This window comes from Anastrepha obliqua, chromosome 1, assembly GCF_027943255.1.
Source record: "Anastrepha obliqua isolate idAnaObli1 chromosome 1, idAnaObli1_1.0, whole genome shotgun sequence".
NCBI classification, from domain to species: Eukaryota; Metazoa; Arthropoda; class Insecta; order Diptera; family Tephritidae; genus Anastrepha; species Anastrepha obliqua.
Window position 1 is genome coordinate 169,558,407 of NC_072892.1, and position 17,609 is coordinate 169,576,015.

Consider the following 17,609-nt stretch of genomic DNA (forward strand, 5'->3'; position numbering starts at 1 on the left):
TCCTTCCACTGCAGGAAACATTTTTTAAACTCATCCGCCGGAATCGCGTTCAATTCGGCTGTCACAGTTTTTTGAATCGCCTCGATGGAGTCAAAACGCTTCAGCTTTCTTTTCAAGCGCGGGAACAAGAAAAAGTCCGGAGGGGACAGGTCTGGGCTGTAGGGAGGGTGGGGACGCACCGGAACCCACATTTTGGCCAATGCAGAGGTGCAGAGGAAGGCGGTGTGCGCCGGCGCATTGTCGAAGGCCTTCCAGATCGCTGTTCGTCTTCGACGTCCTCCCGGCCTTCTTTGAACGACTTGTGCCACCGTTTTACCTGGGAACTGGACAGAGATTGGTCCCCGTAAGCCTCCTTGAGTAGCCCAATGGTTTCGGTACTCGTTTTGTTTAGCTTTACGCAAAATTTGATCGAGTAACAAAATCCTAACACACTTTTAAAACAGCTTTCACGTGCGGAGCGATGTTGACTGCACCGCTGTTGCCAGCGAAGTGGGACCGGTTTCTAGTGGAAGGGGAAGGCCCAACGATCATTTTCCACCACCAGCCGGTTCGGTTGATCGCTTGGCAGACGCTCCGCGCGGGAAGACTCATTACTTTTCAATCAAACCATGTAGCTTCGACCAAGAATCTCGTTTCACTAGACAGGGCTCAACACCTTCACAACGAGACGCAGATGCTCCCAGTAAAGTAGCACAATAAAGAACTCAGTAAACAACCAACTCAGGCCAAGTTGGTGTTATTTATTATGAACTGTTAAAACCAAGAGAAACCATCACTGAGGTTCGACTTCGGTATCGACTTGAATTGATGCGATTGAGCCGAGCACTGCGCGAGAAGCGGCCGCAATACGCGAAGAGGCATGAAAAAGTGACTCTGCAGCATGACAACGCTCGGCCGAATGTTGCCAAACCCGTTAAAACCTACCTGGAAACACTGAAATGGGAAATCCTCTCCCACCCGCCAGATGTTGCGCCGTCCGATTATCACCTGTTCCGACCGATGGCACATGGTCTAGCTGACCAGCAGTTCCATTCATATGAAGACATTAAAAAATGGCTTGATTCGTGGATAACCTCGAAAGATGAACAGTTTTACCGCAACGATATACGAGATCTACCAGAAAGATGGGGAAAAGTAATAGCCAGCGATGGGCAATACTTTCAATGATTCATTTGTAACCATTTCTTCAGAATCAAAAAAATAGTAAGAACTTAGTTGGGTACCTATATTTATTACGATGTTCCGGAAGAAGATGACATGACTGTAATTGAATAAATTTACATTTCTCTATTCTGTGTAAAATAAATATTGAATAAAAATATATAAAATATACTTTTATTTTTGCCCTCCCCCAAAATAGCCCTAGCGCGAATTTTGCACTAAAAAAAGAAAGTAAGACAGTGCCTCATTTTCGGAAAAAGACGGTAGAAATCATTTCTAAAACATAAAATATAAAAATTATGATCAGATGCAATAAAAACTATAAAAGAAGTGAAGATATCGTAAGACTCAAAGTTGTACACCTCATTTTGACGCTCATGGTGTGCACTTGCATGTGTGTGTGGGGGCTTACACAAATGCATACAAAGTAATTTTAATTTGACTTGCAGCGGTAAATATAAGCCAATTACATGCAAGGCGGTTCTCCTTACGCACTTGAATATTTGCATATGGTTGGACGTGAAATCATGCTTCAGTAGTTGGAGTTGTTTTTTTTTTGTTTTCCGTTACTAAAGGGTCTTTCAAAAGACGCGCCTACATGTTGTTTTAAAATAAAACATGCAAAAACTTGAGGCCTTCTGCAAGTTGCCTAACTTTCTGGTAGAATTTTCTGGCGTTTTTCCTGTTGGCCAGTATCTCAAGCTCCTCGCGCTCACATATTTCAGCCTCTCGTTTCTTCTTTCGGTTAATACGTTTCTCTTCCTTTTTCAGCACCCAGTAGCGATCCCACATGGCTCGCGTTGCGCCCGATAGCAGCATGGCTCTATAGGCAGCATCTTTTCTTTCTGCACCAGCATGACATTCCTCGTCGTACCTACTGTTTTTTCGGGCTCGCCGAAATCCGATTTCTTCTTCGGCGGCGGTACGTAGAGTACGAGCTTTCCGATGTCGAACATTCTTTGCGTAGTTAGAGGTACGTTTTTTGCTACACAGAGGCGCGTGCGTATTTGGGCTGCAACAAAGTAGTGATCCGAGTCGATGTTGGGTCCTCGGATCGTGCGTACATCTAAAACCCTAGAAGCGTGTCTTCCATCTATCACAATATGCTCGATCTGGTTACGCGTTTTCCGATAAGAAGACCGCCATGTAGGCTGATCTATTCTTTTATGCTGGAATCTGGTGCTGTAGACTGCCATGTTTCGGGCCCGGACGAAGTCGATCAGCCTCTGTCCGTTACCGGATATTTCGTGCAGGCTGAATTTTATGACTATATGTATCTATATATATAATTGGCGCGTAGACCCTTTTTGGGTGTTTGGCCGAGCTCCTCCTTCTATTTGTGGCGTGTGTCTTAGTGTTGGTCCACATATTGAGGGATCTACAGTTTCAAGCCGACTCCGAACGAGATATATTTTTTATGAGGAGCTTTTTCATGGTAGCAATACACTCGGAGGCTTGCCATTGCCTGCCCAGAGGCGACCGCTATTAGAAAAATGTTTTTCTTAATTCTGATGCTTCACCGAGATTCGAGCCTACGTTCTCTCTGTGAATTCCGAATGGTAGTCACGTATTAACCCATTCGGCTACGGCGGCCACAACTATGGGACCAAAAATTCTCTCCTCGCTCACCCTGGCATTGAAGTCGCCAAGGACGATTTTTATGTCGTGACGAAGGCAGCGCTCATAGGAACCTTCCAGGCGCTCATAGAAGAGATCTTTGCTTGCATCGTCTTTCTCTTCGTCGGGACGTGGGCGCAAATGAGGGAGTTGTTAAAAAATCTCGCTTTGATACAGATTATTGCGAGACGCTCATCCACTGGAGTGAACGACAGTACTTGGTGACACTACTAATCCACTACAAATCCAATACCGAATTTGTGCTAATTCATATGGCAGCTTTAGTAAACGTTGCAAGATCGAATGCTCTTCTTGCCTTGCCGCGTCCATCGTATCTCTTGAATGGCAGTAATGTTAGCTTTTGCTCTCACGAGGACATCAACCAGCCGGGCAGAGGCACCTTCTCCATAAAAGGACCGAACATTCCAGATGCATACCCTCAAATCATAGTCCCTAGTTCATTGTAGGGGTCGTCATCAGAATAAGCAGTTCTCATCTGAGGTTTTGTTTGTGTTTTCATTTGGGAAGAATTTTTAAGTGGCGAGTGTCAAATCGAGCGCACAATCTGATATTCTGGAATGCTTTGCCTTTCACATTGGCTCACTCTCTAACGGGTGTTCGGAAGCTACTTCGGCGATACCCGATTGTTGTGAGCTGCTTGGATCGTATGCAGAAGAATCGTCCTGGCCCCTTCCAAGTGAATTACAATCAGGAATTTTCTCCACTTGCGTGGACTTCTACATACGAAACACTTTGCGTTACAGCAGCAATATTTCCAACAGGAGGCCCAGTTTTTGATGTGCCAGTCCTTTTTCTATCTCGAACAGAACCAACTTCTTGCAATTTTTTCACCAAACTTTGAATTGTCGACTCATTCGGATGATTATTTCCACCAAAAAACTCACGCAGTTTGCGATATGTTTTTTTAAGGTAGTAGTCTGGTCAAATACTAATTTTTTATAGATATGTTTTAGGATTAAAAAAAAAAAAAATAAAATTCGATCGTTTTGATTTTATAGTATGTTATTATTGACATCAAATAGTGTACAACAACAACATTTATTTTTACATATTTTTTGTAGTAGTGTGGCACCAAAGTAAACGTTTTAAAAAAAGATAGGTGGCTTGTCAACAGGATTTAGGCTCTTCAGGACATCTGAAACGAAAAAGTTAAACTGATTATTATTCTGTAGGCTTGTCATTCTGGCAAGTGCTACTTTCGTTTCTTTTCAACCCTAATTTTCCACCCGAAAAACATACCTTTTTTTCAAAAGTCCGCCATTTTTTTATTTTTCAAAAAAAGTTCCATTTTTCTACCTTACAGATCGACCATTTTTGTAATAAATTTTAATAATTTTAATATGTTGTTCTATGGTGTACAATTACACATTAGCCCACTTGAGAAATGTTAAAGATGCCATAAAAAAGTCCCCGTCTAAGAAGAATTACTCACTACTGACATCTAGGCGTCACTTTTGCAAGACCCTTTATATGTTTATTAAAATTAATGTATGCACCTGCTTTATATTCTCGTTAAAGCTGAATTCATGGCAGGAGTTGTTAAAAAATGTATTTATTTATTTATTTATACACAGACCGATGTTTCGTCACCACGCGAATTACAGCTGATGGCTGTGAAAGTCGAAAAAGAGTTGGGCCCTGTTGAGATTTTGGTCAATAATGCATCGCTAATGCCTATGACTTCCACACCGCATTTGAGCAATGATGAAATTGAAACCATACTAACGGTTAATTTGGGTTCGTATATTATGGTAAGTGGCGCCGAGTTTCGGCTCATTAATTGGTATGTTGCTTTTTGAGTACTGAAAAAATGTTTCCAACTTACAGACCGTAAAAGAATTTCTACCCAAAATGGTAGCACGAAAATCGGGACATGTTGTGGCGGTGGCAGCTTTGGCAGGTGAGTGGGAAATTTATGGAAAATAACTTAGTAATTCTTAAGTCAAAGTAGTTACTATTTTTGTGTTAAGAAATATATTTTATGATCCGAGCAGATTTAGGGGGCTTGGGTGTATCACTCCGCGGAATGTCACTCCGTTAATGATTTTCTTAAAAAAAAAAAATCCATCTATGTATTTGACTTTAGACTTTTAATGTAACAAAATCAATCACCTCGTCTACTTATCTTTATAGTTTGTGGATCAAACTGCAAAGTTATATTAGCAAATAGTCCAGCCAGTAACTTATATTAGATGCACATAATTTTCTTTTACTTGTTTTGACTCGTACGAAAAAAACCCTTTTCAAAGTTTGAAGCTTGCATATGGTGATCTACGAATCAACCCAATTTTTGTCATTCTTGTAAGAATAGAAGAGCTACATTTTTCTAATAGCGGTCGCCCCTCGGCAGGCAATGGCAAACCTCCGAGTGTATTTCTGCTATGAAAAAGCTCCTCATAAAAATATCTGCCGTTTGGAGTCGGCTTGAAACTGTAGGTCTCTCCATTTGTGGAACAACATCAAGGCACACACCTCAAATACGAGGAGGAGCTCGGCCAAACACCCAAAAAGGGTGTAAGCGCCAATTATATATATTGTATATATATATATATATATATTGGAGCGAGCGGCTGCAAAAGGCTTCGGTTCCTTAAGTTACGGCGGCCTCTTCTTATAGATTATTTGCTTACCTAATGGGTGGAGCTTACCAAATCTTCCTTAGGCTTGTAACTTATCGACGTACTTCGCCTTTCTCGAGCTAGTTAAAATTTTAGAAAAAAAGAAAACATGAATGTAAACCCGAATAGAAACCAGTCTCCAAGTCATCATCATCATTCCTTCGTCTCCGTTGCGGAGCATAGGACCAACTTTGCATTCTCGGATATATTTTTTAATAGTTGCCAGGTCATTGTTTTGTCCACGGCTTTGTATTCCTCTGCGATGCAGCGTCGCTAAGAGCTCCTAAGACTGCTTCTTCTGCGCTATCCTTGGAGGTTCTAGTCCAGCGCTTGCCTGCTGATTTCAGTGCCACCTTTCTCTTATTACGTTCTCTTATTTCAGTTGCAATTGGTTTTTGATGACATCGTCAATGCAATTCGGTGTTAGATATCCAATCGTCTGGCCACCACTTGAAGCTTCTGTACAATTTCCGCAGACAGACCCGATGTTTCACAGGCGAAGAGCAGAACTGATTTAACATTGGAGTTGAAAATCCGTAATTTTGTTGTAATGTGCATTTGCGTGGACTGCCACACCGGACGAAGACTTGCGAATGCGCTTATTGCTTTTTGCAATCTTGTAGATACATCCTTTTTGTTATCAGCAAAATCTAGATCTTCGAGATGTTCCATTGAAATCGGTTGCCATAGCATTCCTCTTTTTCCAGCATTGTCGATTGATGTAGTTAGTATCTCATCGATGACAACAAGGAAAAGAAACGGTGACAGAATGCAGCCCTGTCTTACGCCAGCGTTGATTTGGATGGCATCCGATAAGATTCCATTATCAGAGATTCGGCACTCGAAGGATTCGTATTGTGCCTTTATTAAGGCGAAAATATTGTCAGCAACTCCTTTTCGTTGTAAGGCACATCATTTGTATTCGTGATTAAGTCGATAAAAAGCTTTTTCATAATCAACGAAGACTAGGTATAACGATTCGTGCATCTCGTTTATTTGCTCGATGATGATGATGCGCAAATTTTACTCTCCATTTCGCTCGTCCATCGGCGCCTAAGAAGTTTTACTTCAAAAAATTTGTAACCCTTTTCAGGGGTTAGAGGTAGTCAAGTGCCCGAAAAAATGGTGATTTTCAATAACTTTTTTGCTAGTCAGTTGCCTTATTTTACAAAAATAAAAACATGGCATTACTACAACATGTTTGGACTTGACTTTAGCAAAATTTCAAAAAAAAAATTATAATAATTTTAAAAATTATCGCTGTTTGTGTGGAGCCCGTTTCTCCAGAAGTTCCTTGCGGTGATCATCACAGGTCCTTGGAGATTCATCTAAAATCAATCGGACAAGAAAAATTAGTTTTAATAATAGAGAATCCTGTGCCTCATCGAATCCTTTTTTTTTTAAATTAATAATATGGCAGCCTCAAGAAATATTTTTCACATTTTCGAGAAAAAAACCGATAATGAATGGTTTAAAAAAAATTGAAATTTAAAAAAAACAACAAAAAAAAATCCTTCGATTGGGCACAATGTTTTTCTGTTTTTCAAAAACAGTATAAATTTTATTAAACTCTACCAAGAGGTTTTCAAGTTACAGAGATCACCAGTTCAAAAAACATAGTTTTGAGAAAAACGCATTTAAAGTTTTGCTATCGAGCTCTGTAGTGCCCAAACGCCCGTTGTTAATTGTTGAATAACTCGAAAAGAATTTGTCGGATTCACTTCAATTATTCACACAATATTTTTGAGATATTATACTTTAAGAAAATGCAAACAAAAAATCCAATGTTTTGAAAATTCTGACCACTCCTAACCCCTTTAATTTCCTTGCCGTCTGGGTGGTCTTACTCTTAAGAAGCCTATAGAAGTACAGGGTGTGCCATATAGCGTTTGCTTTTTGAACCACCTATTTTTTTGAGAATGGTAACACAAATGACATGTCAAATGTGTTCATAATTTACCTAAAGGTTTGACATTTACGAAATGGGACGCTATACGCTTGAACAAAATTGAGAAATATTGAAAACCTATTTCCAAAGTGATGAGTCTTCTTCTTCTTTTCTGATTTTCACATCGGTGGCTACGTCAGTAAGCAAAATTGTCGGATTTGGGGCTCAGAAAATCCAAACGTTACTGTAGAGAGGCAACTGCATCCACAACGAGTCACTGTTTGGTGCGGTTTGTGGTCTGGCGGCATCATCGGGCCATTTTTTTCGGTAATGGGCGAGGAGGCGCGGTTACAGTAAATGGCGAACGTTGCCGTGACATCCTCAACGAGTTTTTGTTTCCAAAAATTGAAGAGGATGACATGGACGACATTTGGTTTCAACAGGACGGTGCAACTTGTCACACTGCCAAAGTTACACTCGAACTTTTGGCTACCGTTTTTGAAAACCAAATAATCAGCCGAAATTCCAATATTAATTGGCCGCCTCGGAGCAGTGACTTAAGCCGGTTGGACTATTTTTTGTGGGGAGCCGTTAAGGACAAATGCTATGCGAACCATTCAAGGACGATTGATGCTTTAAAACACGAAATCGAAGTTGTCATTCATGAAATTGGAGCCCAAACAATCGAAAATGTGCTTAAAAATTAGGTTAATCGAATGGCCTACTGTAAAGCCAGTCGTGGCAGTTATTTGAACGATATTATTTTTCATTCATAAATGACAATGTTCAATCTTCAAAATAAAAAAAAAGTTTGAAAAAATATTGAAAAGCTAAATAGATTATTTCACAGCATCCGTCTCGTTAGATAGGAGCCACACTTCGTATGTGAAGAGTCAATTGCAGAAGGTGATTAAGTAATACAAAAAATCCTGTTAAGGCGTCTTCCAAACAACTCCACTCAATTATTGCGACCAACTTTTCGTTTGCTTAGAATCATTACAATTACGTAAATATTTCAACGTAAGTCATTATTCTCCAAATATGTGAATATGCAGTGATAGCCTCATATATTTTCTAAGATTTTTTCCGGTATTCCTTGTCACTTTGTTCATCAAGTCTTACGTAATCTGCTTACCTTCAATTTAATTATGCCACATATCTACACGCATTGCTCATCGAATTCTTTTAATCAAATCGAAATTTAATTATTACAGGTTTGGTGCCGTTGCCTGGTGCTGGCATTTACACTGCAACCAAATATGGAATTATGGGCTTCATGGAGGCGTTGCGCGGCGAGCTACGCCTGTCCGATTGTGATTACATACGCACCACCGTGGCAAATGCCTACCTAATGAAGACAAGTGGCGATTTGCCGCTGCTCAGCGATGCGGGGTGAGTACAACTATGTAGAATTACATGCAAGATTACGGACATACCAACCCGAGAGGGATTTGCAACACATGGCTGTGGCTATTGGATCTTGCATAATACTAATACCAATACATGCGTGTGTGTATGTTTGTGTGTGTGTAGCATGAGGAATAGCAATTAATGCTGTGCGGCAAAAATGGCGGTGGCAGGCAAAAATATGTGAGTATGTGTGTGTGGGTGTAAGTCGCGAACCAGCGGTCTTGCAATAGAATTTAATAAGCAAAAGAGCTGGCACACAGAGTTATGCAAATGCTCAAGAATATATTTCGTGGCTTTCCTGATACTTATGCGCATATGGACACGTTTTTTATTTTTATTTTTATTTTTTTTTTAATTTTTTTATTTTTTTATAGAGGCGGCAAAAGCATTGAAAACCGAAAAGTGTTAGACTTGTCTTTCGACTCACCCACTAAAAAACTCCCCCTCGCCCACTCTGGACCGCCTTCGCATTACTTCAGAGTAGCGTTCCATCTCCCCCAGTGCAAAGGTCTATGCCGATGTGTCTGCGTCCAGGTCTCGCTTTTTCATAAGAAGGATTCTTCTCGCGAAACTACTGATGATTACTCACACTTCCTCGTTACTTGGCATTTTGTCTTTTAAATTTTCCGCGGTTATGTGCCCGCCTGCATTCTTCAGAGTTCGGTGATCTTGTTCTCAACGCATGCATTGACAGAATATGTGTTCAGCGTCATCTTCGGCGGCATCCCCGTATATGCATGTGGGGTGTTTCCTTTTCCCTATTTTGAACAGATATTTCTGGAAATACTCGTGCCTCGAAAGCATTTGGGTTGTATAAAAGTTGACTTCGCCAAAGTTGCTACTGCGCCATGTAGCGACGTCTTTTATTAGCCTAGCCGTCCATCTGCCGCGTGTTTCGTTCGTTAATCCAGCGGTTTTGTCATAGTCTTAGCCTTAAGGGATGAACCCTTATTTCACGCGCGCAGGTTTGCTAAATCTTTCTTCCATTTCCTCTTGCTTTAATTGCCACAGCTCTATTTTCTCAAAAGTTAGTAAGTCTACTGGTATTGAACCGCTTATTATTAGAACAGCTGGCCTCTGATATTGTGCGGTAGGCGAACACAACTCTCAGGGCTGCCGTTCGTTGTATCGATGCTAAGAGTAGAAGATGCTTGCTTCGGTTCTTTATCTTTAGCTCATTTGCCTACAGTTCCGTCCCGTATAAGAGAACGGAGAGCGTGGTAGACATCATTATTTACCGATTCCTTTGAGCTGGACTCCTTATGTTTGCTCTAATTCAGTTTGGTAATTTCCATTTCAGCCATATTACTGGCAGCGGACCACTGTTCTTCTGAGTCAAGCATAATACCCACTGGGTTACTAACCATTATTGACTTCGCAACCCTAATACGTACCTGGATATACATGCACGGGAAAGGCGTCATCTCTATGACAAGCGGGAAGCAACTCCATTAAAGGACAAAAAAACTACAGAACGGCTTCAATACATAGAATAATGGCAACTTAGATGGAATCTATCAGTAACGGGCGTTGGACCCATAGGCTTATACCTGACATTGCACCATGGGTGTGCAGGAAACACGGCGACCTTGATTTTTATCTAACGCAGTTTATCAGCGGGACGGGTTGCTTTCGGTCTTCTCTCCACCGTTTTAAGCTGGCAGACTATCCATACTGCTCCAATGTGATATATCATCTTGACCGTTTTCGAGACGAGCGTTAAACACTGTAGGTGCCACTTGGCCATTCGTTGCAGGTGGAATCAATCAATCAATAACTGGAATGCTCTTAAGACATATTCAGCAAAAATAATGCAGTACTTCCGATACACGGAGTGGGCGGCTGAAGAGCAGGAACTCTTGAGTGAGAAGGCACTAACTGTTGAACCCAGATATCAAGCCGGGGACAAGTCGGTACTAACAAATTTGATATCGCATACTTCCGATGTTCCTTTTGTTTCAAAAAGTGGGGCAATAGAGACTATAGATGACATAAAACCGCCATATCTTGAGAGAAGAGGACGCGGAAATCAATTGTGGTCAATAGATACAAACGCGGCACAGATGGAGACGTAAGGAGATGTGCCCACAGCAGGAAGCTGGCTGCAAATATGGTGTACCCTGACGTGGGTGAATAGAACTGGTCCACTTCATGGACGCTGTTCTGGGCCCTCCCGGAGTATTGCAGAAAGTAATTCTGGGAAGGGGTCTCGCCAGACGTGGAGGAGTGGTGGTTTTTAGTGGCCACGCACTCAACGCAGTAGACGTAGACGACGTTCGCTGTAAGTGCGAAGAGACCCATCCAACAAACAAAAAACCCTAATACTCAGTTCTTCCCTTTCGAACTCAAAACGAGGGCAGACAAAGAAGACATGTTCTGCATCTTCAACTAAGTTGCCAGAAAAAGTGCAGTACGGCTCTTTTTCATGCTTAAATCTATGCAGATAAGATTTATAGCATCCATGTCCATGGTTAAGATAGATACCTATCTGTCCATGTTTTCATTGTATCCATTTGAATATATTCGGAATCCATTCATACGACCATAGTCTGCTCATAGAGTTCTTCCATTCCTCGTGCCACGTATGGATGCTTTGCTCCTGTTCATACTTTCGCTTGGTCAGCTGTTCTGCATCCGCTCCGTGTTTTTTTATTTCTGCGAATTCGAAAGCAGTCAGCTTAGCCGGTAGCATACCGCGAGGACTAATACAGCTTCCTCCGTACTGGGCGGGATGCGCAACATACCCTCAGGGCACATAAGCGTATATCGATTTAATGCCTTTCAAGTAGGATCTGAGGTTTGTTGCTTCGACCCAGGCCGGTACAGCATACGGTAAGATAGATGATACCACTCTGCTAAGTAGCTTCCTAGGCGACTGCTTAGGACCTCTCATGAAGGATATGACAGGAATACTGTAACAGACGTACCATCAGTAGAGGAAGCTTCAAATACACTTAAACTGGTAAAAGACTTCAAAGGTTCTGGCTCAAATGGTGTCTCAAACATTGTGCTCAAGACAGCAATGCAGGGAAAACCGCAAATATTTGCGGACCTTTACAGCTCATAAAAGTGCCGTATTATCTATTGCCCATCATCAGAAGCTACTTTAGTAATCTTAAATTAAAATATAATACTGACAAAGGCCAAAAATCCTATGAAGCCTCTGGAGGAGTTCCGCAAGGATCTGTCCTGGGACCAACCCTCTGGAATTCTATGTACGAAAGCGTTCTAAAGTTGAAGTTTACGGATTAAACAGAAATTGTTGGATACGCTGACCAAATTGAGCTTGTGGTGGTTGACGAACTACTCGATCATTTGGAAGCAAAATGTAGCGATGCAGTTTTGAGAGTTCAGCGGTGGCTTGCGAAAGCGGGCCTAGAGCTAGCAGCATAGACAACAGAAGCGCTCCTGATAAGTACTCGTATGCAAAGAAAATGATGAAAATCGCAGTTGGTGGTGACGAAATACTGTCACAGGAGTATGTGAAGTATCGGGGAGTAATGATTAGTACAGGACTAAGCTTCAAGCAGCACCTTGCAGCAGTCAAAGAAAGCGATTACTGTCAACTGTAGCTGACCCGATAGCCTAGTACGCAGCGCCGATATATATATATATATATATAATTGGCGCGTACACCCTTTTTGGGTGTTTGGCCGAGCTCCTCCTCCTATTTGTGGTGTGCGTCTTGTTGTTGTTTCACAAATAGAGGGACCTACAGTTTCAAGCCGACTCCGAACGGCAGATATTTTTATGAGGAGCTTTTTCATGGCAGAAATACACTCGGAGGTTTGCCTTTGCCTGCCGAGGGGCGACCGCTATTAGAAAAATGTTTTTCTTAATTTTGGTGTTTTCACCGAGATTCGAACCGACGTTCTCTCTGTGAATTCCGAATGGTAGTCACGCACTAACCCATTCGGCTACGGCGGCCGCCGATATAGGCCGAAGTTAATGGCGGAAAAATACCAGTAGATATCCACGCGGGGGCGGTTCATCGCTTATACGGTGTACAAGGAGCAAAACCGATGGCAGCGAAAAAAGCTACGGAAAGAGCACGATCTGTGGCCGAATGGTTAAGACGATGGAAAGAGTCTACCAAAGACCGTTTGAGAAGTGGCGCCGAACCTGGAGAAGTGGGTGGGTAGAAGACACGGCGACACTGACTATTACCTCATTCAATTAATCCCCGGCCACAGCTGTTTTCTGGAATATCTACATCGCTTCCAGCTTACAGACAGCCCCTACTGCCACAATTCAATAGAGAGCGCAGAGCACGTGGCATTTCACAGCACTCGGGCTTTGCTCGAGAAGGTCTTAGAACCGAGATCTTACTTACAGGACATGTGTTCGTCTAACGTCAAATAGTACACAATAAGAGCGTTTGCGGTCTCAATAATGATGAAACTGCAACAAATTGATTGGGGAAAAAAGCTCAACGGCGACAACAGTAGTACCATCGGCGATGAATTGCTTAAGAGAAACAAACAAGCAAACAGACGCTTGAGGTAAGCACTCATTATAGTATCAGACAGATGACAGGGAGATAGGTTTTACTATTTATAGGATATACCATTTACTCCAAAAACACTAAGGAAAAAATGGAAGTTATCGAAGGCGTAGAGTCTGCATACGCTCACAGGAGAAGAACCTGGATACAGGTACCTGCTGTGCCAGTAGACATAAACGTGGCTCCACTCTGATGAAATATCTTTAGGTCCCAGAGTGGAATCTAGCCAAGGTGGAGGATTGTTATAGTTTTAGTGGGAGCATGCCCCAAATACCACTGGTGCGATGGCGTCTTTAATGACGCTTCTGACATTTTGATTTAAACCTCCTTCTACAAAAAACAAAAGTAACAATGGATCTCTCGTATTCATCACAATTCGGACTAATGCAGTTACAACCTTCGCGGGTTTATGCTAGGTGCTGGTTAAAATTCAACCTGTTGTCAATAATTACTCCGAGATATTTGATGTAGAGATTAGACTCCACTGGGTGGTCATCTACTGTAAGATTTGCCATCTCAAGTGCGGTTTAATAAGTACCCGTGTTTGATGACAGAGGACGGTGCTGAGGAAAGTTTGTGCTAGCATCATATGCTGCCGTCTATCAAACGACGGCAAATCAAATTTCAAACTGATTGGCAGGTTGGTTTGGATTTGGCAGCTATTCGAGTAAGATGTGTTTCGTGATTTTCGCTAAGATGGAAAAATACCAGTATGGTTCAGTAATTCGCTTTTCGTTTTTGGATGGCAAAAGAATGCGAGCGAATAAAAGCAAAGTTGGACGCTGTCTATGGGAACGCTTCGCCATTTATGACCACAGTTAGATATTGGTTCAACGAATTTAAGCGCGGGCGGATATCCGTTTTTCCGAATATCCGTTCTCGCTGATCGACGAACGAAAGTGCCCGAAGTAACAGAGGCCATAGGTGTGTCGACCGGAATGGCAATGCATATTTTACGAGATAAGTTGGCGAGAAAAAAATTCTCGGCTCGATGGGTGTCGCAATTGCTCATTGTGGACAACAAGCGGATGCGGATGTTAACTTCGAAGCAGTGTTTGGAGCAATTTGAGCGAAATCCGCAGGAATTTTTGCGTCGAGTGGTCACCGTTGATGAAACCTGGATTCATCATTACACAGCAGAAACTAAGCAACAATCAAAACAATGGATTTCTGCCGGTGAATTTGCTCCAAAGTAGGCGAATGTAGTCTCACCGGCCGGAAAGGGCATGGCGACGATTGTTTGCGATGCGAACGCCGTCATCCTCATGGATTTTTTAGAAGAAGGAGGAACGAGAATACTGCAGTGAGTTATTGGACCGCTTTCACAAAAAATTGAAGGAGACGCGGCCGCATTAGGCGAAAAAGAAGGTGCTGCTTCACCACGATAACGCACCAGCTCATTCATTCCGGATTGCCACCGCCAAACTGCGTGAATTGCGTTATGAATTGGATTGCTGCCGCATCCTCCGTAATCACCCGATTTGTCTTTCTTCGACTTTTTCTTGTTCTCTAACTTGAAGAAATGGCTCGCGGGAGAAACATTTTCTTCAAACGAGGAGTCATCGCCGAGACAGAGGCGTATTTTAGAGAGCGTTCGACAAATCCTATTTTTTGGAGGTGTTAAAAAATGGTCGGAGCGTTGGGAGAAGTGTATCTCTCTAAATGAGGACTATGCTGAAAAATAAATTTTTTTTTAAATGGTGTCTTCATTTCTAACACGGGTATTCATTGAACCCCCCTCGTATGTATTTCCGTACGTATGTAGTATTTTGACGCATATCCTTGGCGCAATGCACCTTTCTGGCACAGCTACCGTGGCTTTTGCTCACATACATACACACATGCGCAAGTTAATAGTGCCTGCATAGCTACCTTCAAACACACATACATACATACACACACACATGTGCATGTAAACATAATTATATTGATTCGTTAATTATTTTATATTGTAATTTTTATGACAATCACCATCTGTAATACCAACGCGTACGCATAATTGGATTAACCTCAAATCATGTACAATCAACTCCGCGTGCTGCTGCTGCTCACTTAAACCAGCATAATGGCCAGTTATCCGGGCTTGCCGACACCCTACGTCGCAGAGAAGATCGTTCGCAGCGTCCTGTATAACGAGCGCATGGTATACGTGCCGAAAATATTCGCTCTCACCGTATGGCTGCTCAGGTGAGTACATTTGTGTGTGTTAGCGCGTGTGTGTACACGCGCGAGAGTGAGTGCGGGAGTAAGTGAGCGCGCTCGGCCTTGGCTACCAACGGTGCAAATAATTAAATTCAATTAAGAAAGTTGTACAGAAAATAAAAATAAAAGGAAAAGTAAAAAAAAAAGAAATATAAAAAAAAAATCATAAAAAAATCGCAAACGTTGGCAAGAATGCGCGCCACTTTACAGTTATTATTTAATTATGTTGCAATTGCGAATCGCGTTGCCTTTGCAATTTTCGCTTTTATTCTATTTTAATTCACTTTACTGCATTTTTCATTCATTTACTTCTCTTCTTCTACTTTTATTTTATTGCAGATTGTTGCCCACTAAGTGGCAGGATTATATGTTGCTGCGTCTCTACCATTTCGACGTGCGCAGCTCTCATCTATTTTACTGGAAATAAACGTAACGGTCCAGCGAGCCAGCATACCTCCCATCCGCGATTTTGTTCTTGTGGTATGTAAGTTGGAAACAATGCAGTTGGTAGTGTGACGAGTGTGCCCTGCTGCTGCTTCAGACTCTCGTACAGCTAATGCGCGTTGCAGAGTATACGCACATACATACATACATATATACGCATGTATATGCTCCTCTACATCTTGCGGTCACACATTATTGCAATACTAGCGGCGTTGCTTCTCACATTTGTGCATTTATGTTTCTACTTTCACATTCGTGTGGAGCATCATAATTATTTTTTTATTATTGCATTTCGTATTGAAAAGTTTAATTGTTTTTTACTTGATTGCATTCTTATTTCGATTCTTTTATGTTTTGCGAAAATCACTACTCTCTTATATGGAAAGTGTATAAAATAATATTCTAGCGTACGAGTACAATTTTAGTCATAATAAACTAAATAAATACATAGATACATACGTTTGTTTATATACACAATAAATCTACTACGAAATTGGCGTTTCAATTGGTTGTTGTGTTGGAAATGGAAGGTCTCATGATGAAACAAATGCAGAAGGTGTGGACCGTTAACCGGCTCTCACCGAATTTGAAAGAATCAGTTGATTGGCTCACGTAATCGGGGGCATGACAGCGGCCCTTTTTATGAAAAAACTGAGAATGTGTTGGTGATATACGAAAAATTCAACACAGTCCACGTTGCCTCGTTGCCAACTGAGCAAAGACTGATTGGACGAGTGTGTGAATACGTGTGAAATGAGCTGGCAGAATTCTGCTGTCGAGTCTCCGGTGGCGTGGCAGCTGAAGTTATTCCTTAAATTTCATTTTTTACCATAGCTGAAGGGCAAAACTCTTAACCCTTCAGCTTTAGGACGATCCTGTATACAAAATAAAATATTTAAATAAAATTTAATACGTATTTTCGAATTATAAACTGCCTCAAAACTGACAGCTTTATATGATTTTTGCCATGATGCTAGGTTGTTAAAGCACAACTCCAACAGCGGCAATAGAAAAGCTTCGCGACTGGCACCCAATAAAATTAGTAGCGAGAAGCTCAGCTAAAAGATCTGCTCTAAGACTGAAGATGTCAGGGCGATTCTCACAGAGGCGGTTTGGTCCCGGCAATATTCTGGAATCAAACGGAAGGTCCGACTACGTTATTCCACAAATAAGCTTTTGCAAGAGGCTTGGTTGTAATAGAGCAAAATGGACGGCAAAAGGTCCAAATGTCATTCATACATTCTTTGCGGATGGGTTCAAAATCGCGGAAAGAGTAGTACCGACTGTCTTTTATCCGAAATTTCATCTCCGAAAGTCTCCCAAATTACTGTAGTATACCCACAAGCGAGCTTGGCAGGCTGAGCGAGGATGCAGATGGACAAAACTGATGTTACCTATCATGTCCGACTGATCCTTCTGTTATTAAGCAGAAGGGACTTAGGTAGCTGGTTGGGCTGATGGCGGTCCACTTTCTATGGGCAAAGTACATGGAAAAGGTGGGCATCTCAGACAGTGCACTCTGCCCAGCATGTGGATAGGAGGATGAAACGGCGGCCCACTTTCTGTGCATCTGCCTGGCCTTCGCTCGAATCTGGCTTGAGGTCGTCTTTGGCACTGATGTGTTAAGAAGCGATCACTTTCGCTCCTTGGCACCACAAGATCTACTCAAGTTTCTTCGGAGGTCGGGTAGATTTAAAGAAAATTGAAAAGGGAACCCAAGTGCAGTACAATGGACCTAATGTTG

General features: G+C 41.9%; 1 protein-coding gene across 1 annotated transcript in view; it reads left to right on the forward strand.

Annotated features, from left to right (window-relative positions):
- LOC129240819 (short-chain dehydrogenase/reductase family 16C member 6) overlaps window positions 1–16,315 on the forward strand; it is a 43,338-nt gene extending 27,023 nt beyond the window's left edge. The window contains exons 3-7 of the mRNA XM_054876825.1: window positions 4,374–4,550; window positions 4,627–4,699; window positions 8,520–8,697; window positions 15,281–15,406; window positions 15,761–16,315. Of these exons, the coding sequence (XP_054732800.1) occupies window positions 4,374–4,550; window positions 4,627–4,699; window positions 8,520–8,697; window positions 15,281–15,406; window positions 15,761–15,848 (642 nt within the window). The 3' untranslated portion in view covers window positions 15,849–16,315. The remainder of the gene's footprint in view (window positions 1–4,373; window positions 4,551–4,626; window positions 4,700–8,519; window positions 8,698–15,280; window positions 15,407–15,760) is intronic.
- Window positions 16,316–17,609: the final 1,294 nt, after the last annotated feature.